The following is a 22,295-nucleotide window of genomic DNA, read 5'->3' on the forward strand; positions in this document are numbered from 1 at the left end:
AATTAATAAAAATTATTTTCTTTTCAAATTTAAAATGGTTAATTATCAATTTTTAATCTAAATTTTTTAAGTAATTCTTTTTATTTAATTGTCAAAAGTGAATTTGGTTAAATAATTTCTAATTTAACTTATTAATTATATTTTTTGACCGTTAATCCAACAGATACCTGATTCCTTTTCTCCTATAAATAGGCTCTCAACACTCATTTACCCACAAGGCTCTCTGGTTCCGGCTGATGGATGGAGTTACCATCCGAAACGTTGTACGGATCAAATATTACATAGTTCTATTCCAGAAATCTCCAACAACAATATGAATAACTATAAAAGTCTCCAATCACTTATATTTAACTAGTTTAATAAATTTAAGTAATTTACATAACTTCATAGATATATAAGTTAGAAATTAAATTTGCATATTGTACTATTTCTTTGTTGAAAATACATGTAAAAAGGGGAATCAAGTTCACATGCACAAGTAGTTTCAATTCGATCCTGCTGGTTGAAAACAAATTTATATTCGGTAACAATCAAAAGAGTAGACTTGGTTATAGGGTCATAATGGGTTTTTCTATTTTGTATAATCCTCTATATGCTATACAAGTTGCGAAACAAATAGCATTCATACTAACAATACGAGGTCATTTTTGCACATATCTTTTAAATTGCACAATGCCACTACATTCTTGCAGCTTTTCACCTCTGCGGAAGGTAAAATATTCTATCAATTTTACTGTATTGTCTATTGGATGGCATTCTATGCTAACCATTGACCTGTTCATAACAGGTAACTTCTCAATCGAACATTATGGAAATGCTACCAACTGGGGAACTTTATGAGGGTGAAAGGTGGGAATCGTTCAAGGAGCAGATTGGAGTTTCGGGAAATGATTATTTTCAGGCAGCGGACCTTTTGGAACATATCAATACAACTAAGGACTTATCAGATTACCTATGGTATACGGTCAGGTATGACAATTGTTCTTGTGATCAAGTATCTGTCATTTGTTTGAAAGACTCTAAAATTATAGTTTATTCCTTTCATCCTATTAAAGTTATTACATGTATCTTGTCAAGAAGATAAAGCCTTCTATAGCACAACGTGGGTGGAATTTCAAGGCTTTTGGAAAATTAACGTGTTTAGTGTTTATATCATGTTAATTTTGTAGTTATGTAACTATGATTTATATGGTACATAGTTTATACATTTTATACGTGTAGGATGAAAAGGTGTAAGTTTACTACCATTATTCAATCTTTGATATGTTTTGTTAATACTTTGTAACTATGATATTGAATAGATGTCACTGAAGGGTTTTTGTACGTTGCTCTTGGCTACTCATATATGGACTTATTTTACTTTTTGTTAATGTCATTGTTACTGCAAAATCTCACACCTTAGTGTAAAGTTTCACTAACCAATCTAGATCAAGAGCAACAATGAGATTAGTCACGACTGTCACTTTAGCAACTACTCTCCTGTTATTCTTTAGTTGGATGTAATCCCCAAAAGGGAGGCTTCCCTAGTAGATCTCAGAGATTAGATAACATAAGTGGTTTTAGGCCAAATACCCCCTAAGGGTTCTACTATCTAATTCACCCAAGGATAAATGTTCAATAATTATGGAGATAGGTGAGATAAGATGTAATTTCAAATGACCCTATGGCTAAATATTGAGGGCTTAGTAAGTCTTGGAGAGTCTCAAATATGTTCCCAAACACAAGTCATCGATAAATACAATTTGTTGCTATAAAGTAGGGTTTCAAATTTCAATCAACGCAATCACAGCATGCAAATATTTATAACAGCAAAAACAAAATAGCTCAAAATTTATAATACAAGTGAAAATAAGGGCTATTCAGAGGTAAAATAGGAAATACATTACAACAATTTTCAGTGGTCAAAGACACAAAGCAACAATAAAAAACCTAGATGGCAGCACTAGTTAATGGCTAAAAAATGCATGTAAAATAATATTTTTACTTTTCCTATCAGATGCATACAAAGTATAACCCTAGGACTACAAGGTCCAGGTAAATAATACTTAAAAATGTAGATTTTGCTGTAACCTATCCCTAAGTTACCCTAGAAAATGTAAGGAAAACTTAGGGTTTTATTTTGTTATTTTATAGAAATGACACAAGATAATGGACTAATTCTTTTCTCAATCAAGGCCAAATGGAGTCTAACGCTAAAGTCTATGGAAGATAACTGATGGAAGCGATTTAAAGGAGAGAGAGAAAGCTACACGTAGGTTTCTCAAGTCCTCAAACCCTAGCTTCTTTCAATTTTCTTGGAGATATATGGGAGAAAGCTACAATTAGGTTCCTCAATAGAAACTTTATAACAATCTTGTCAAGAAGTTGTTAGAGCAACAAAAAATTCAACATTCTTTGGTGGAAATTTCATTTAAACCCTAATTGTAAACCAAGTATAAGATGGAAGAAGATACTTATAATAAATTAGCACAAATCATCATAGAATCACTATTCATCATTCAAGAGAAAGAACCATCCAATCACAATATCCTCCCCAAGACAATTTACTCATTTAATGCTCCATAGCAACCAAGAGAAAAGAGACAAGCTAGTGTGCACTACTCTCCAAGAGTGTGTGACAATGACCCAAGGCTAAATCGATTTCCCTCTACCTATATGAGGGCAACCATGTCAATTAGTCCAAAAAGTAGACTAAAATCCCTAAAAATAATATAAAACAAGATTACAAGTTGAATAGAGCACATGCTGATCCCCAAAGATAGCTAACTCAATGATAAAACATAAAAACAAGCATCTTTTAACCCACACATATGAACTAAACAATCTCCAACGGTGATGTCTGTTGAATTTTCTACAAAGTGAGTAGTAGAAAATAATTTTCTGATATGATAATTACTACTTAATGATCTTCAATCAATTTATCTCAGGCCACTGGTATCATTGAGTAATTATACACTGAAAATATCAACTCTAAAGCAATGAAAACAATAAATGTAACAAAAATAGAAAAACAACCATGCATGATAGAGACAATATTTTAACCCTAGGAAACCCAACCTTGGGAGAAAACCTAACAACTTTTCTTGAGGAGAAATTATTCTCTAGCAAGGTCTACAAATCAACAATTTGTCTAGAAATTTGCCAATAATCCACGTTAATTACCAGTCAAAGTGTTCAAACTCATACTAGTCAACCTTGGTCAACTCTGTTAGAAATCAGGCCCTATGGCCCTTGTGTTCCGGCGACCTTCTAACTCGGCCTCCTTCATGCTCAGTTCATTGTTGCCCTCTTCCATGTTGAGAAAGTTAGAAACCTATAGGGCAATGAATAGAATGATTTCTCTTTAGCTTGATAATTGTTTGTGATATTTTTACTTTTTCTTACTTCTTAGCTTCTTCTTGTATTATTATGTTATTCTTATCATTAAAGTTTCAAACAACTATCAAACTCATAAGAGCTTAGTCCGCTGGCATTCACAAGTGTAGGAGTTGGCTCTTTGTTGGCGCTATAAATTCATTTAGACAAGTGGAGCTAAAGGTGGAAACAAACTCCGCTAAAAACTAAAGCCATCCACAGATAATTGATCCTCCAAATATGCATATATCTCAAAAAGGAACTTGACTTGTTGATTGGCCCAGTGAACCTCTTAACTGGCACATTAACTCGGGCCCTACTTGGTGATGAACTCGACGATCCAATGTGGCCTCCAACTTAGCAAAGGACTGATCCTTGACTTCACTTTAATTTCCAAGTCATTTTCTTTGTTCCCTTGACTTGGAAAACATAATTAACATGTCTCCCATTATCAATTTTTATTTTTTATTTTTTGTCACCTTTTTGTTACTAACCTAGGAAAAGTGAGTTTTCATTGGGTGTTATTGATCTTTTGATCCCCAAAGTGTACCTTATGAGAATGTTGGGATGGAGAGCATGAATTTTGAGTACTTATACACCCCCAACATCTTCTAGGATCATTTATTTACAATTTTACATAGAAATTAATTAAAAATCCCGTCTTGCGGGAATTTTTAATAATTTAAAAAATCTTATAAAAACCTAGTCAAATTCCACGACACTTTAGATATGACCTAACATGGTAATTTACATTGACTCTAGGCATTAGGGCGAACACAAGACCTAGTTTTCAAACCACGCTCTAGCTTTGTGAGTGTACGAGTGAAAAACCCAACAAGTTATTCATTGCTGAAAAGCGAGAATAATGAGCTAAGTGAAAAAAATACTCTAGAGCGGACTCACTTGATAACTAGGTCCCAAGTCGCCTAAGCCTATTACAAAATTCATTAGGCCAACGACATTTAATATAATTCTCCTATAGGGGTACAAAATTAGAGAGCGAGAAGGTAGAGGGAGGAGAGAGAAACTAGGCATAGGTGCCTTGTTGACTTTTTACTTTCAAAAAAATTGGTTAGTGCCTTGTACATTGGCCCATGGGGTCTTCAGATTCTTCTAGGTACAACATAGCAGATAACACTTGCCATGCAAGCTATGAGCAAGAACTCCTCAAACTTGGAACTGAACTCGTCCACCTCTGCTGATGTTGCTACTTGGTCATTCTTGGACCCTTTCTTCCTCTAAGGGCACTTGGCAGCGTAGTGCCCAAACTGATGACACTGGAAGCATTTTATCTTGATATTTCTTCTCTTTCTTGCCTTTGGCCTTACCCCCTTTGCTAGCTAGTGAAAAGTTCTCCTTGTCCTCATGCTTAACATGAGCTATAGATATAGCATGCCTCTGAATCTCCTCCTGAACATAGTCACCTCACAATTGCTCGCAGTCTAGAAGCTTCTCTCTATCACTCAATGTGTCCCACAATTTGTGAAGCCCTAATAGTGCAAGAATCACCATATTTGCTTCAAGTATTGTCTCCGCTACACTGGGCAACTCGTCTTTCACTTGGGTGAACCTAGTGAGATAAGAGACTATGGGCTCAGATTTTCCCATCCAGATGTTTCTTAGTTTGTCCTTGAGCATGAGTTTTTTGGTCTCAGTTGAGCTCTGGTAGGAGTTCAAAATGGTTGTCCACATTTCTTTGGTACTCTTCTTGTTGGAAAGATGTGGCACAATATGGTATTTGACTCCCTCAAGAATGATCCTTCTCGCTCTGGCATCATTCTTGTTATGGTGAGCCCACTGCAAGGGGTCAGTTGGTGTGACTGGTGGATTCTCCACATACTCCTTCACACCCTGCTCCTCTAGCACCATAGTAATCCTCTCCTTCCATGAGCAGAAATTTGTTGCTCCCTCCAAATTGTGCTCTGGTATCAAACCCTGGTAAGACATTCTACTATTTGAACTCTTCAGAAACTCTAGTGTGCTGGCCTGGCTAGAAAATATGCGCTTTGTGGGTCAAGACTCAAAACTAGGTCGCATTGCTAGAAATCCGAGCATAATGCTTCAATTGTATTGTGCCTTAAACATGTTCTTGAGGTCGAAGCACGGGTGTTGCTCTAATCAAAGACATGGCTTTGATACCATGTTAGATTTCTTAAAACTTAACAATCTAATCTATGGATTTTATTAAGTAAAGAGCATAAAACTGAACTCAAACTTTAACCCACAAATATACCGAGTATACTATTTTATAGTAGAAATAAGGAAGAAATGAAGACAAACACGCCAGAAAACCATACACGAGAAATTTACCCAGAACCCCAATTGGGGAAACCTGCAATCTTGGTGTTTTTATTATTTTGTTTTGCAAATCTTCAGAAAAAGGATTACAAATGTGAGGGAAAACTTCCCTTCACCCAGCGAACCCTCTGCGCTAATGATCTGCGCACTTCTCACCAACTCAGCCTCTCTTCTACACCCTGTACAAATTCATACGACCTGTACAACCCCTTATGTGCATTGAATTTGGCCCCTGGAAGAAGTTTGCGTTGGATGGAAGTGATCTGAGGCTAAATCGGCCTCTTTCTCCCTCTATCTCATTGATCTAAAGCCCTAGTCGTTGAACAAAACTCTCTTCCCTTTGCTGACCAGAACACCAAGCTCTCTAGTGCATAATGACCAAGTCTGCGCCCTTTTTCTCTCTTAGAAGTTGACCTAGGCCCACTACTGCGATGAAGGGCTGAGATTAAATCTCCTTGGATTGTTGAGATTGCTCTTTTTTTTTACATTTTGGGAAAATTCAAATTTTCCTAAGTCAAGGAATAATAGAAAAAATGACATTTGCGCCTTGGCCCCACTTGTGGGTCCCTCTGCCAAATTTAGTGCACCTGCTAAATTTGGCTGAACTTTTCCTCATCTAACCCCATTAACAAGAACAAATACATTACTTTGAAGTAAAATACATGTAGAAATAAATAGTTTGCTAGATGGAACCCATTACAAAACAAATATCCTATCTCTATTGCTTTTATAAGGACTGGCTAGGTGTGTGGATAGCATATCTTTGGTGTTGGGGACTTGGTCTTGAGGTTCTTGATTCAATTGTTTCCTTCCAAGGGGGTAGAGGCTTCAATGAGTTGATCTCTAGCAGGATGAGGATTGAGGATGCCACAAACATCGATGAGTTTCTTTTGGGATGCTCTTACAAATTATATGATCGTATTTTGTTGTCCTTTGGATTATGTTAACCCCCTTTGTCTTAATATGACTAGTTGTGCATGAATATTCTTCGATAACCCAGACCTCAATTGTTCACTTTGTTTGTGAAAGATGAGTGTCCTAGATCGATAATTTGGCCCCAAGACCATCGATTTCTTCCCTATATGTCATAACTCGTCAGGGATGCATTTGAGATCTCCCAAAGTAGTTGGATGATTGGGGTTCAGTTCACTTTCTTTGGGAATGTAGTGCAGCATTGAGAAAAGGCAAATAGGGATCTTCTAAGGCAATAGTGAGAGGCATATGAAACAGAGGGTTCTTCTCATTGTGGCGTGCTTTGAATGAAAGAACGTATCTACTGGAATACATAGGGTTAGGATGAAGCATGTGAAGTTGTGATGAAACTTGCTGGGTACTGGTTTGTACTGGTTTTGCATGAATGGTCATTAAGGAGGGTAGACTAGAGACTTCGGTGCAGCCAAAAAGGCACTATCCTTCCAAGGAAACTTCTGGGATGCTTTGTCCAAAGTTGTTCTACAAGTCTTCTATCTTGCTATTTGAATTGTCGTGAAACAAGAGACTTCGCTTTTGGTTATGGCTTCCATTGGACTTTGATTGGCTTCCTATGATTTGAGACAATGTTGTCCCCTCCGTAGCCCTTGCTCCAATGTCTTCCTGTTCAGCAGCCCAACTGTTGTTCATGTGTGTTGATTTGCAGGTTTAGAGAATCAAATCCTAAGGCATTGCAGTCCTAAGATACTAAGTATTTCCTAAATGTTATTTGATTCATGTCACTTTGACAAGAACAAGCATTGTTTCCATTTGGATTTACCTTAGGGTATACATGATTTAGCATATGATACAATTTTTTGTTCAAAGACCTTTTTTTTAAGAATATATATTTATAAAGTATCATATGCTATTGGTCTTTTCTAGTATTTTGCATCACTAATCATCTCTGGTAATTTATGGAGTAATAGCTTGCTGTGAAATACATGTGCATTTAATTGACTAGCTAGTAGCGGTTGATAAATATATCGATATGAAAAACTATAACAATGAAGGAGTTAACTCTTAGTGCTCATGGTATCAGCACTTGACCATACATATGTAAACTATGTCAATATTTTTCTAATATTTCAATTACCTTTTATCTAAATTCTTCTTGTTAAATTGTACCTTTCTTACTAGAAGTAAAATTTAGTGCATGTAAGATGCACCTTTGTTGTTTCGGATCGGAGTGCGAAACATTTATTGAATTGACTGTGGCATTTGAACTTTTTGGCTTGCAGTATTGATGTTGGCAACGATGAACCATTTTTGAGAAGTAATGTTCGACCAGTGCTTCACATTGAATCGCGAGGTCATGCTATTTGCATATTCATCAACGGTGTATTTGTGGGTAACTCTCAAACCTTGATAACGAACTATTGCATTAAAGTTGTAAATATAGCATATCATGCTGTCCTTCCTAAGTAAAAGATCGTAAGCAATATAGACTTCTCCTTTCTCAAGTATCCGCTAGTCAAGTTATTTTGATATTAGAAACTCAGAGCTACAATTACGGGAGATCAAAAGTAGCTATCCCAATATCCTAAACATGTCTTACGATCTTTACCTGTAGACTAAATTAGTTTTTTACAATTTAAAGTGCTCTCAGGTACTGGTTTTGTTGTTGAGATTCAAAACCAGATATTGAATTTGAGATTGTGAAATGGATTCTACGCTCTATTTAGGCATTGTTTCTCGGGATGGTTGCAGCTCGAATGCTCAGAAATAATAAAAGAATTTCACATTATATTTTTATTGATAATCACAATATTGACATAATATAATACTACAGAAACAAGGTAGAGTTAATTCCTTTTACACCAAATTCAGGATAACTGGATAACATTTTTCCTACATATAGAAACTTCAGTTTTCAGATTATGTCAGAGATTTGTTGTCTTAATTCTATCAAACCTAAATTTCCTAAGTCTAGTATGTAGCTAGTCCCATCCTAGAAATTTGATTCTCAAATTTGCTTCCTGCATACTTTTGTTTTTGTAGCATATAGTTCAACTGTAAATCTCCATGGATAGATAAAGTTGAAATCGTCTTCTTGAACTTTACTTTCAACCTTCCTTGATTTATTGCATTCCATGATCCTGGGCTGCTAATCTTTCAGAAGTATTAGGATGCTTGACATGGAAATAGCATAAGATGGAATTATGCAGTAATTTGGTAGTTGGATCAACTATATGGCTGTGCTACCTTAGAAGAATTACCTTATTGATAATCTATGCTGCAATTGTGCTTGCTAAATTTTTTTAGCTAGATAAATCTTCTGCATTTTCCATTCTCCCAAGAAAGACAATAGAATCCCACAAACCTTTGGAAATGAATACTAAAGTACCAGACAATGCGGAGGTCATAAGATAGATTGAAGGATAGCTAGAATATTTTTCAATGATTCTCTCTTACATGACAGTGGATACAATTAATGAATCAAATGACATTTGCAATAAAGGAAACCAAAAAATGTAGAGGGAGAGTTATGTATTTCTAGTTTATCTAACTATGGGTTTCTCAAAAGTATGTAGAGTGAGAGGTCCATTTTAAACCTCAAAATTATTTTAATAGGAATTACATTTACCGAATTGTAATTAACATGATAGAGTGTCCTCAAAATTTATGATACTTTCTTACTATTTTGGTAAAGTGGTTGGGGAAGGACTCAAAATGATCATTATATTTCCATCAATTTATGGAAAAATGTACAGTATGGCCATTAAATTATGATACAATGTATAGGCACTAACCTTTCGACTATGGAGAATTGATGATCCTAAATGGTACTGACCGTAGAAATACGATCTTATGTGAGGTTCACGATGATCATAATTACTTCTTTAATTATGCAAATTTATTGAATCCAAATACAAACTTAATAATCACATATCCTAGTTATTGAGTAGATTACATATATGCTAACCGTGTATCGAGTGGGTTCTCATGTCGTGTTTCTAGATTTGCAAGTCGATCCTTAAACTTTGACTATCCATTCTTTATTATGTGATACTTATTGTGCTTCTGTTATCAGTGTATGCATTACATTTGAACATTTAAAGGATCTGTATGTTTCTGTAAGAATTTTAATTTTTTTTAGTAATTAAGTTAATCAAATGTGTACTAATTATGTTAAGTGTTTTGTTTTCTTCCAAATTAAATTAAAAGAAAAAAAAATAACACGGGAAAAGTTTAGGCTTGAATTATAAAATATTTAAGATTTGAAAAGTTTGACCTTGTATGCGGAGCATCCTTGTGTTTATTATTTCAATAAGATGTAAAGTAGTAATATGACAAAGATGTTATTCTGTAATGTTCTTAGGAAATGGAAACGGAAATAGCAGAAATCCTATGTTCAAGCATCGACAATATATCTCCTTACAGTCCGGGAGAAACAATATAGCTCTATTAAGCACGACAATGGGATTGCCGGTAATCTTTCAAACTTAAATCAATGATATAATTGTACTTGTGTTTCTATGGTTATTATAGTTTCTCTTTTTCGATGCTAAATACTGATTATAGTAATTAATATTATACTTTTATTATGCTTTGAGTATGACGGCAATGTGGTTGATTATAGCTCCATATCTTCATAAATGTTCTTCATATATGTTACTGATATTTTCTACCTCTGAATTATTACATGAGAGTGTCTGCTGACCATTAAAATTAAACTTTTGCTTTTGACAAAGAATTCTGGAGCACTTTTTGAGAAAAGGGGTGCGGGAATCACCAAGGTTGCAATTGAAGGCTTCAAAGATGGAACTCGAGACTTGTCGAACGAATTATGGACATATCAGGTCTCTCTCTTACTGCCTTCCTTGTTTCTCTGTTTGTTTATAGAGAAGAAGAGAAAGAAACCGGTCATAAGAAATTGTCTCATACAATTGTTCGTATAAGATCTCTATGATTTTGTTTCTTATACTTTGAGTTTTTGAGAAAAATTACATGGCAAATCATGCCAATAACCACTATATGTATTTTAGAACACGACGCCCTGCAATGTTGTCTACTTCTGTTTGATTACATTGGGAAGGCTATTGTGAGGTTTGCAGTAGCTTTTGTGTAAATACATGGATTAAATATAACCAAAGTATCCAGGGTGAATGAGAGTTGATATGTGTATCAAGTTTGGATCCCATATCATTGATTTACATGTATGCCCATGTTAATATAACCTAGAAAAGTTCAAATTTGAAAGTTCGAAACATAAAAACGTTAAAAGCATGTTAATGATTATTCATCAAATTTTGGAATTTTAACATATTAATTAATCAAATTTCATTAGAATCTTAATTTTAAAATAAAAATAATATTAACAAAGTAATATATCGATTTGTCATGTCAAAATATTTTTATAGTTTAACTTTTTATTAATGTAATATACAATTTTCTAAAAATTTAAAAATTAGTTACATAATATAAACTTTTCTAAAATTTAAAAAGTATTAACAAAATACATTATTAAATTGAAAGACTAAAAAAAGACCATACTTATTATCAATGCCAATGCTATTGTCATTTTAATTATTTTCAACTTTTTCCTTTGGATCTTCATTCACTGTGCTTTCTAAATACAAATCACTCTAAAGTTGGAGCTTATTTACAAGGACTATAACAATAAACATTTCAACAACGCCATCCAGTTCAACTTCCTCATCCACACATAAAACATCATTAGAATTTGTCATATTTCACTGATTCACACATAAAACATCATCACAATAGGTCATATTTCTTTAAAGGACCTTCTCTATACTCAAGAAATTCGTAAGAAAGAAGATAAAGTGTGTGTTACCAATGTAAATCGGGGTTTTGACCTCCTTTCATCCTATTTGGTTGCTCTTTGCAAAATGGTTGCTCTTTTGCAAAATAAAAGACTTTAAAAACTTCAATTCCTCTCGAAGGAAAAAGGGCTAGCTACTTGTGAGATAAACCATGTAGTAGATGTTCGTAGCTTTGGAATATGCTTTTGATGATGTGTCTATTTGATCCCCTACACTCAACTATCCTACAAAATTTATTTGCCAAAATAACATCACCATGTTAAAAGTTGAAAATATTGACTCTAGACAATACATTCCTCCTTTCTAGGATCGTGAGTCTTCTTCACTAAAATAATAAATCCCTTCATCTCCTGTATAACATGGGAATAAGGTCTTTTCCTTGTTTAATTTCATACTTTTTGGGTTAAGGGCCTAAAAGGATTTAGTCCTCATACGAAGTCAATGTCTTAATAGGAGGTTTCTTTGTATCCATATAGCAAATAATGTTAGAAATTAGTTTTATGAAATCAATGAAAAAATTAACGCTATCTTAGAAGGGACGTTCAAGAATCATACACCTCAACTTACTTTTAGTGTATGTATAATGACGGTTTCTCCATGATACTCATATGTTACTAAGAAAAATAACCTATAGAGCCCTCTTCATTTTGTCGAAAGTGAATCCACTTCGTAATGATCGTGGTACAGGAAAAAAGAGACTATTGATTCTGAAAAAATATGCGTGAACAAGTCTTAAATAAATAGGAAAGAAATACGAACCATTCACAACATTATTCACTAGAACACCGAATTTTTTATTGAAGATATTATTCCAACTCACAACCTTATGTATGCATTCATACATTTAATCAACAAGGATGAGTCACGAAACATAGTATATAATGTTGTTTCCTTCGGTTGTTTTGATAAGTTTGCCTCTTTATTAACGTTCAACCGAAAGGGGAACAGAACTGTTCATTCAACTAATTAAAAATTAGTAACAAGGACTTCTTAATAATGAATCTGTGCTTGAGTATCCTCACCCAAGCAGTAGTAGACTACCATATTTGGTGATGTTTCCATCTTTGATCACTGACAGTATAAAATCTCATGAATTTGTCTTCAATTTCTTTAGCATCTCTTGATTTCTTCATCGATGAGTTCCTTATCCTCTATCACTTGATCAAACACTACAAGAGGGAAAGAGAGAGGGACAGTTATCCCTGAATGTTTCTTTACATCACTCAATAGAACTCTTTCATAGCACAGGTTCATGATAAACACTGGAGATTGATGGTAAAAGAATAGTTTTGATGTTTTATAAAGCTATCCCAGAATAGAATTTTTTCTCACATGAAGAACACTAGAAATTACTTGGTAAATAAATTCATCTAAATATGGAGAAAATGTATTCTAGTTCTCATCATTTCTTCCCTAGTTGGAGAAACTTGTCTCCATTTTTTGTTGGAGATGGTAAAAATGCTGTTCAGATTGAGAAATATGTCCAGTGAACTGTCCCTCCTCCACTTATGCAGGGCACTCTTGCAGCACTCCTTTTGCTACATCTGCCTGCGTTATCGTTATAAGTTGTCCTTTGTCATCCTTTTGATCCCCAGTCTCACAGTTTTTGTGTACACCTTCTTTCTTGGTTTCATCCTTAATTGCATTATCTTCCACAAATCCTTGGAAACATGTTGGTGCAAACATCCCATAATCCTCCATTCACCAATTTAGAAGGCCATTGTTTGAATTTACTCCATCTTAGTAACACTCTTAAAGCATTACTAACGCATCTATTGGCTCAACATTTTCCTAAAAGTCTCTAATTGAAATCCTCTGTTTTATCATGGTTTTTAGTATTTGTATTTGACAAAGCTACTTATTCTTTGATTATCATTTTCTTCAGATTAATAAATAAGACTCCGCCCTCTTTTCATATGGCCAGTGTGCCTCTTCCTTAGCTATAAATAACTTAATTCTACCTCAGCCATGGTCGCCATACAAAGTTGAATAAGATAGAGCCCTTGGGTATGCATAGTTTCTCACGAAATCCACGCACAATCTTTGTCTACATTAATGTTCCCATCCGTTCTACTATTCTACTCTTCCATATCCTTGGCCAAAACCTAGGAGGTCATATTGAGTCTTCCCACTCTTACCATTCTCTATATGGTAAGACATTGACTCCTTGATCCCGCATCAATCACAGCATGTTACTATTTACGATCATTGATTGTGATTATGACTTCAGCTTCCAATATCCATCATCCTGTTGATGTCTTCCCCTTTTATGACTAAATTCTCCACAACTACCTCTTCCGAAATGGGTTTGGTTGTTTCCCTACACTCAACTACAATAGTTTTTATTGCGTGTAGCATTATTGACTCATCTTGACAATTAAGTTCCTGGCATAAAATTATTTGTTTCATCTGGAGAGAAAAATTGGAAAGAAAACAATGGATGGGAAAGGAAAAAACTTAGTAGAATTGCCTATGCTTCTCCAAGGAAGTTCGACTTTGCCAAAAAAATAAAAATAAAAACAAAGGCTAGGTCAAGCACACACACTTCTTCAAGGAAGATATTGCTGCTAGGCCACAGGTAGGTATATATAGACAAGCACAAGTACGAAGATTAAATAGCAGATTATACATCACTAACAGGAATTCTAAAAACAAAGCTGGGATTTCTTTTGTTACATATATTTGTTCATAGGGAAAATGGAAAGCAACAAGAGTTACTTGTATACAACGATGTCAGATTTTTCTTTTGGAAGTGCTTTCGGAAACATGCCTAGAGGGGCTGTACCAGATAACATGGACTTCCTTGGACCTTCAGTTTAGACGCCAGTTCTGACAGGTATCTATTATGCCAAATTCACTGGGGACATGAATACACTCTCATTCCTTTTTAAAATGCCATTTGGGTGGGGAAGACCATGGCTAGAATGGAGCCCTGGTTAATGGCATCACTCTATCTCGCTCACCAGTGAACCAAGACCCGGTTGGCATATTAGAACTCTTTGGATTCAAACATGTTCCCAAATTTGATGGCTTCCTTCTCAGCTGAACTATAGTCGGATAAAGATACAAAAAAGTGAAGAATATGCATGATTTTGCCTAAAAACATTTCAGAAGCATCATCATTCAGACAAGTGACGACCAAAGGTGGACAAAGGAACATGGGATTTTGATTTAGCTAACAACTTAACTTTTAAATCAATCTGGTTGATGCTCAAACCCATCCAAAATCAAACACCATACAAGATTAAAAAACAACGCATTTCTTGAGCATAAAGCTCAAGTGCACGTTTCTCATGTAATGTAATATGTCAAAGCCTCAAAGAGAATGCATGGGTCTGCATCAATCAATATCTAGCTTCCCAGGCACGTGTTTTTACTTTTGGCTCTTTAGTTGAATGTGCAGGCATGTTTTCTTTTAACTAACAGCTAGGAGAGTATTTTGTTACATGTTTGACCTTTGTTATATTATGCAGGTTGGCTTTAGTGGAGAGAAAAAGCAAATATACAGTGAAATTGGATCCAATACTGTCAACTGGGTACCTGTGTTGAATTCTCTCCAGAATCAGCCAATGACATGGTATAAGGTAAACTGTTTCTAAAAGCTTTACTCCGCTTCCAAAAGTTAGCCGCACCAAACTTAGAATGCATGCAAAAAAGAGTGCAGTGAAGAGCAAACTCATGACAAACGCAAATCATATTCTTAGATAAATTTAAATTTAAGAAAAATGCTATCCTTGTCTATAAATTAGGACCAAGTGATGCACTGATAATTTATCACTTGGTAAAGTTTCTTCAGATAGACTGCTCCTATATTTTTATCAATTTTGAGATCTAGATAGTGATTATCTGATACAATGACACTTTACCACTTGGTAAAGTTTCTTCAGGTTGAGTGATTCTACAATGTTATGAACTTTTACCATCATATTTTTGAATAGTAAACTTTTAAATTGAATTCTAGAGGTTTTTTCAGATATTTTATTCAAGGATGTTGCCTTTGTTTGCCTTCTTTGGTGATTGAAAGTAAGAATCTCTTCAGTCTTATGTTCCTTAACTCATTTGTCCTATTCAGTTTCTGACTCATTACTGGCTTGTAATTCTTTTGTAAAGTGTGTTTTACAGTTCTGCCTCCCCTGAGCATAGAAAAACCACAATTTAGATATGATACTAATGTTTCAATCTTCCTTTCATACGTTCAATCAAACAAGTTATTTTAACATATATTATTAGCATGTAGATGCATTCTACTAAAATCTAAGGGTGTGTAAACTATAAGATCCAATGTTATCTACTATTATGGATCTAATTTTTTGGCAGCAAAAAGTCTTACCATGGAGTACCACAATTTGATCTGATACCATTGTTTTAATCTTCCTTTTATTCAACCAATCAAACAAACTGGTTTGACATATACAATATTAACATGTAGATGCATTCTACAAAAATCCAAGGTCGTGTAAAATATAAGATCCTCCCATTCTTTGCATCCAAACCTCCCGTACTAAACTTCAGGTACGAGGCATATTTCTATGTGAGCATTGCAAGACCACCATAGAACGTAAAACATAGTGTATACCCAATGGCTTCTAAGTCCCATATGACTCCATCCGTTCTCAAAATAACGTGGCCCAAGCGGACACAGCATTACGACCCAAAACCTATGGCATGTGCTTAGCAAACCATGTAGGGGGTAAATGCATAAGCACTATATTACTCCTTTAACTGGATTTCTATTAAGATGATTTGGATAATATATGCAGATTTTTAGTCCCAATCATAAGGACACCTAAAGCCTTATTAATGTTTGTTATTTATATATAAAATCATCTTTTATAATGATATTCAGTTTTAGATGTTTTTTTGGGCATTTTTCTATGGCTATATAATCTAATTTTAAAATGTATGTATATGCACAAATTATTTTATTAAGCAAATAATGCATGGTAACTTCTAGAGATATCCGCTCTAGTTCTATTAAGGTAGATAAATCATAATACATGGCAATTTTCACGAATATCATCTTAAGATGAAAAATATGGATAACCCAATGTGTAACAACATTTCATATAAAACTTGGAAAGATACGGAACATACAGTTCAGAAGGATACTTACAAAAATAGGTTTCGAATACAGAATAAATCACAACAAAATAACATTAGTTTGTGAGTTAACTTCTTAATACAAGATAATAATAATAATCAGCATGCCTCCTATTACCTACGGTAATATTTATATAAATAGAGGCATGCCTCGAATTATCTATAGTAATATATATGTAAATAGAGGTAGATAGTGGCAGGTGCCGCATACATTCCCTTGTAATGACAAGTGGAGAGGGGAAATCTTATTTTAAATATAATTAAAGCAGAAGGGAATGTGCTAATAAGAAAGTGACCTATTTCTATGTGATCGTAGCAAGACCATAAAAAACATAGCATAGGCCAGTTGGTTCCCAAGTCGCATATGATTCTATTCATTCTCAACATAGTGTAGAAGTACCAAACACAACCTTACGACTCAAAGCCTATGGCATATACCTGGAAAACTAACAAGAAAGTGACCTAATGTGATCGTAGCGAGACCACTATAAAACATAGCATAGACCAGATGGCTCCCAAGTCGCATATTATTCTATCCATTCTCAACATAATGCAGAGGTACTAGACACAATCTTACACTCAAAGCCTATGGCATATACCTGTAAAACTATGTAGGGAAATGCATAGGCACTAACCTCCTCTCTTGTAACTGGATTTCTATTAATGTGATTTGGATAATATGTATTCATATGCAGATTTACATTTCCAATCATAATGACACCTAGAATCCTATTTATGTTTGTTGTGCTTACATATAACCATTTATTATAATTCTCGCCAGCCTTAGATTTTCTCCTAGGGCATTTTCCTATGGTTATATGATCTATTTTCAAATTGCATGCCTATGTACAAGTTAGTTATATCTTATATTAATCAAATAGTACAATCAACTAGTACATGACAATTTCCACAAATAGCCACCTCAGTTCTAATATGGTAGATAATAAATGACAATTTCGATGAATATCCACCTTTGTTCAATAGAGGCAGACAATACATGGCAACTTTTACAAACATCCACCTTAAAATGAAAGATATGGATAACCAAATGTGTAACAATATTCATGCAAAAATACCAAGCTGATTTGTTTAAAATTTATTTCATCACTGTTCACAAATCCTAACTTCCATAGGGTATAACTCCCAAAGTACAGTGAATCAAATTCTGAAAATGGAACCAGCTATGTTTCGAGATTTCTCTTTAATATGTTCCAAGTTTCACTTTATGAAGCCTTACAAGAAAAAAATTATCGCACAAATGCCAAAATGACCTGTTTGAGATTGAATTCTGGATGATACAGAAACCCTAACTTCCTTGGAGCATATCTCTGAAAATATAGCAAACCAAGATTTGTAACTTGGACTAGATAGATGTTCACTATGATTTTGCCTCAATGTAGTCCAAGTTTCACGATCTGAAGCCTCACAGAAGAAAAAAAATTTATAGCGAAAATACCAAATTGCTCTGTTTGAGACAGAATTTAGGAGCATTCAAAAACCCCAACTTCCTTGGATCATATCTCTAAAAATATAGTAGACCAAGCTCTTAAACTTGAACCAGAAATTTTTTAAGATGTCTTCTCAATCTTCTCCACGTTTCACTTGGAAAGTTAATGAACAAGAAAGTGACCCAATTAAAATTTTAAAAAATGTTAAACAGAAAAATGGAAAATGTTAATAAGAGAGGGAAGGTGAGGAATATAACACATGACACATATATTATTAGATACTAAATAAAGTGGGGAATATAAAAATTGGAAACATAACACAAATTAGATGATATAGACACGAACAGAATAAAACCCACAGATGCAAAGTAGAAAGGATTGCCTTAATGTACATATATGTGAACTCTATATGGTATTGTAAGGACAAAATTGGTATAGAGACCAGTTTAACCAAATCACCTACGGTTAAAATATACATATTTAGGTGAATTATCAAATTTCACTAAATCATTTATGAATTATTTAGAATAATACAACACTAAAATAAAACTACAAATATAATAATACATAATGCAAGCCTAATAAAAATTTAGGAATAAAACTTAGCAGCTCTTGTTTTTGTTGTGGTAACTGGTCTTTTCTTGGATAATCACAAGAGACGCATAACATTTTTCAAATATTAGAAACAGCCAACCTTCACATGCCAGGCAGGCCACCACCTCTTCGCACAAATGAACTTGAAACTTTCATTAAACAGTCAACATAGCGACCTACAAAAGATGGCCAAACTTCCTCAACAAGGGCAACTTCCTTATGGCAGTCCTCTTTATGTAAGAATGACAAATTTATAAAAGCAACGATAATTCTTACTTTTCTTCTTTTAGGGCCTCACGCCTCCCAATGAAGTGTCAAAGATTGAGGCATAAACTGAGCATAAAGCATTAAAGTTTCAAGTCAATATACTATAAAGTTAAAAATGGATTTCTTGAGCATAACTTGAATCTGTGATTAGCCATAAATGATAATTAAAGCCCAATTATGAAGACAACCAGCTTGTACTAGTTCCACTAACTGTACTAGGTCACTACCCATATTTACTCAACTAATTCAAGGATATTCTGTTGGCCTTCCTATACTGCCATCATGTAATCACACTAGTTTTTATTTATTTTTCATCGTACCACTGACGATTTAAGCAAGTGGACCAAAACCTAAAGCAGTTACTCGTTCATTGTCCTTTGCTTCCCAAGAGTTCCTGATCGGTACCAATTATGGCAATGACAACGTAACAGTATGAGGAGGCAACATATATTATCACTGTTATAGTAGTAATTTCCTACCACGTACGACCTAAAAACCATTGCATACTAGCAAAAGCATTTTTTTTAACACAACTAAAATCAGATACAAGTCTAAAAGCTTAAATTTTCCCTGAAGCCTTTTTATAAAGATTGGTTCCTGTCACAATAACAAAAAGCTCTCATTTTGGTTGCTGGTGCCCGTTTTTAAATTTTGACTACTTCTTGGCCGCAGAAAGATGACCGAAAAGCAGTCAAAGCCAGTTAACACTTCTACTGACCAGATAGGACTACAGATCAGTGTTAAAATAGTTGAGTTTTTGGTCAACATTCATTTCATGTGGGTTTGGGAATGATAAGCGTTCAAATTTTAACATTTATGTCACATGGTTTTGGGGATGATAAATATCCAAATTCTGTTGTAAGGAGTTTTGAAGTTATTATATATTTTTGGTTATTACCCCTTTTTTTCTGCATCTCTTGTATCTGATTCGTTTCACCATATTGAACATATTGTACGAAAGTTTATTATAGTTTCGCTCAGACTACCTTGTATAGAAGGGATGGATTTCTTGTTAAGCTAATGTTTATGCATCTGCATGAAAATAGCTGGATATCGGTCATAAGTTTATTTTATCTGGATAAGTTCCCAATCTTGTAGTGTTTCTTATGTTTTGCAGAGAAGAATAAATGCACCAGCTGGAAACGATCCTGTTGCTTTAGATCTAAGCAGTATGGGAAAAGGCCAGGCATGGATCAATGGCGAAAACATTGGACGCTATTGGATTTCTTTTCGTTCTGTCCCAGGAAACTGTCCAGATACATGTGATTACCGAGGACGCTATAATAAACTCAAGTGTGAATCAAACTGTGGACATCCTTCTCAGAAACTGTAAGGGCTCCGACGAATGTTCTTTTCTGCATTAAGAACAATAACTAAAATTTTGAATTTTTGACAAAGATACACTTATGCTTTGAATTTATCAATTTACCTTTTCCCAAATTAAAAATCCAGAATCGATGGGACTAACTTTGGCATGATGAATTGAACTTCTTCACATTATTTGCAGGTACCACGTCCCTCGATCATTATTGAAGCCCACTGGCAACCTGCTGGTGTTGTTTGAGGAGACAGGAGCTGACCCCTCAAAAATAGCTTTCGTGACAAGGTCGGTTAAAAGCATTTGCGCATCTGTCTCTGAAGCCGATCTTCCATCTCCTCACTTGTGGAAACAGCTGGGAACAGTGCCAGTAAATGCAAAGCCGAGGCTTCAACTTGAATGCCCCAAGGGTAAGAGGATTTCCTCCATCGAATTTGCAAGCTTTGGTAATCCTGAAGGAGAGTGTGGAAGTTTCAGAAAAGGAACCTGTCATTCAACACATTCATGGGGGACTGCTGAAAAGGTAGATATTCCTATTGTTTCACTTAGCTCAAATAGATTTTTCTATTGTTTCACTTAGCTGAAGAAAATTGTCGTTACTTCGAGGAAAAACAAGGAGCTATTTTCTCTTTCCATTTTCCTTTCTGTCTTCATTTACCACACGGTCTGCCCATCGCAATTAGTATGTAAATCCTCGAGGAATCCAGATGCATGTTAAGCTTTTACAGTATGGCAATTGTGGTTTACAGGATAGGAATTTCAAATTTGAAACACCCTTCACACTCTGCAACTTTAATGCTAATTTTGTTGACTACGTAGATGTTTTTAACTTTTTTGGCTGTATATGGTTTGCATAGAAATTTTTTGGCTATCGTTTACATTCCCCAGTCCTTTCATAAAAATGTTGCATGTCACCTTGTTTAATAATTTCCTTAAATTTTCCAGGTTTGCTTGGGACAGACTGCATGTTTTATGGATGTTTCATCAGAAACTTTTGGAGACAATCCATGTGTTGACACTACGAAGTCTCTGGCAGTTGAAGCAGTATGCAGCTGAATTAGATAAAAGTGCCTTACTGAGATTTTCTGTATCATATGGAAGCTGTGATGCCACTAACGAGTGCTGACTTCTTATGTCAGCATCCATATTTCTCGAGTGAATATGTTGTCTTAGCTCGGAGTGCAGTTGTTTCTATTATTTTATAAATTAATTACAGTGATATCACAAACAACAAATCCAAGGCAAATTTGTTGGGAGTGAAAGTTCATTAATTGATTATTTTGTTTTTTTAATAATATTCGATTGATTTATTTAATTTTTTTTTATGTATAAATATGATTAAATTAATAATATCGTTTTTTATTCCATATTTGTTTATTGCCTGAATAATTTTCATATTATATAGTATTTAAATATTTAAAAAATGTTATGGACATGTTTAAAATTATATATATAGTCACAATACTATATATATAGTATTCCAATATAACATATATATAGTATTTAAATATTTAAAAAATATTGTACAAATGTTTAAAATTTTATATATAGTCACAGTGTATTTTATATATATATATATATATATAATTTAATTATTTAAAAAATATAATGGAAAGGTTTAAAATTATATATATATATATATATATATATATATATATAATTTAAATATTTAAAAAATAATTTTTAATGAATTTTATAAGAAATATGAATAAAGTAATGTTGATGATTGTTTTTCCAATTTAATAGAAATGATATCTAAGGTCAAAATATACCACAAGTGATATGTAAATATTTGTAACTAAGGACATTACAAGTGTGTGACTATTGTTTCTCCTATGCGTATTTTCTTTTTGGGATATCAATGTTCCTTTCACCCATAAATATTTTTTTTTGTTACATGGGGCTAGATATATCTATTTCCATAAGATTACGTATGTTGTAACTACACAAGTTTGAACTTTTCTACAGCATGGGATTAGTTCAATTTGTGATTCAATATATTGAAATAACAAATAAAATCCTCACTCCTTCCCAATGACTAGAATATAGAAAGCAAGATGTTTATAATTAAAAAATTTAAATATATGAGCATGATGCAAACTCATCCAAAATACATGTATTGCAATTTTTGTTAAACATCAAGTTATGATGCAAAGA

The 22,295-nt window shown here is 34.1% G+C and overlaps 1 protein-coding gene across 1 annotated transcript; it reads left to right on the forward strand.

The window, feature by feature from the left end:
* Positions 1-791: 791 nt before the first annotated feature.
* LOC149215048 (beta-galactosidase 2-like) lies at positions 792-21,271 on the forward strand. Its single transcript, XM_089391034.1, has 8 exons — positions 792-969; positions 7,863-7,972; positions 9,944-10,053; positions 10,317-10,424; positions 14,885-14,995; positions 19,938-20,149; positions 20,328-20,661; positions 21,084-21,271. The coding sequence occupies exons 1-8, from the start codon at positions 809-811 to the stop codon at positions 21,192-21,194; spliced, it is 1,257 nt and encodes a 418-aa protein (XP_089247160.1). The 5' UTR covers positions 792-808; the 3' UTR covers positions 21,195-21,271.
* Positions 21,272-22,295: the final 1,024 nt, after the last annotated feature.

This window comes from Pinus tabuliformis, chromosome 1_1 (genome assembly GCF_031772625.1).
Source record: "Pinus tabuliformis cultivar Carrire ecotype Pingquan chromosome 1_1, CPIR1, whole genome shotgun sequence".
Taxonomy (NCBI): Eukaryota; Viridiplantae; Streptophyta; class Pinopsida; order Pinales; family Pinaceae; genus Pinus; species Pinus tabuliformis.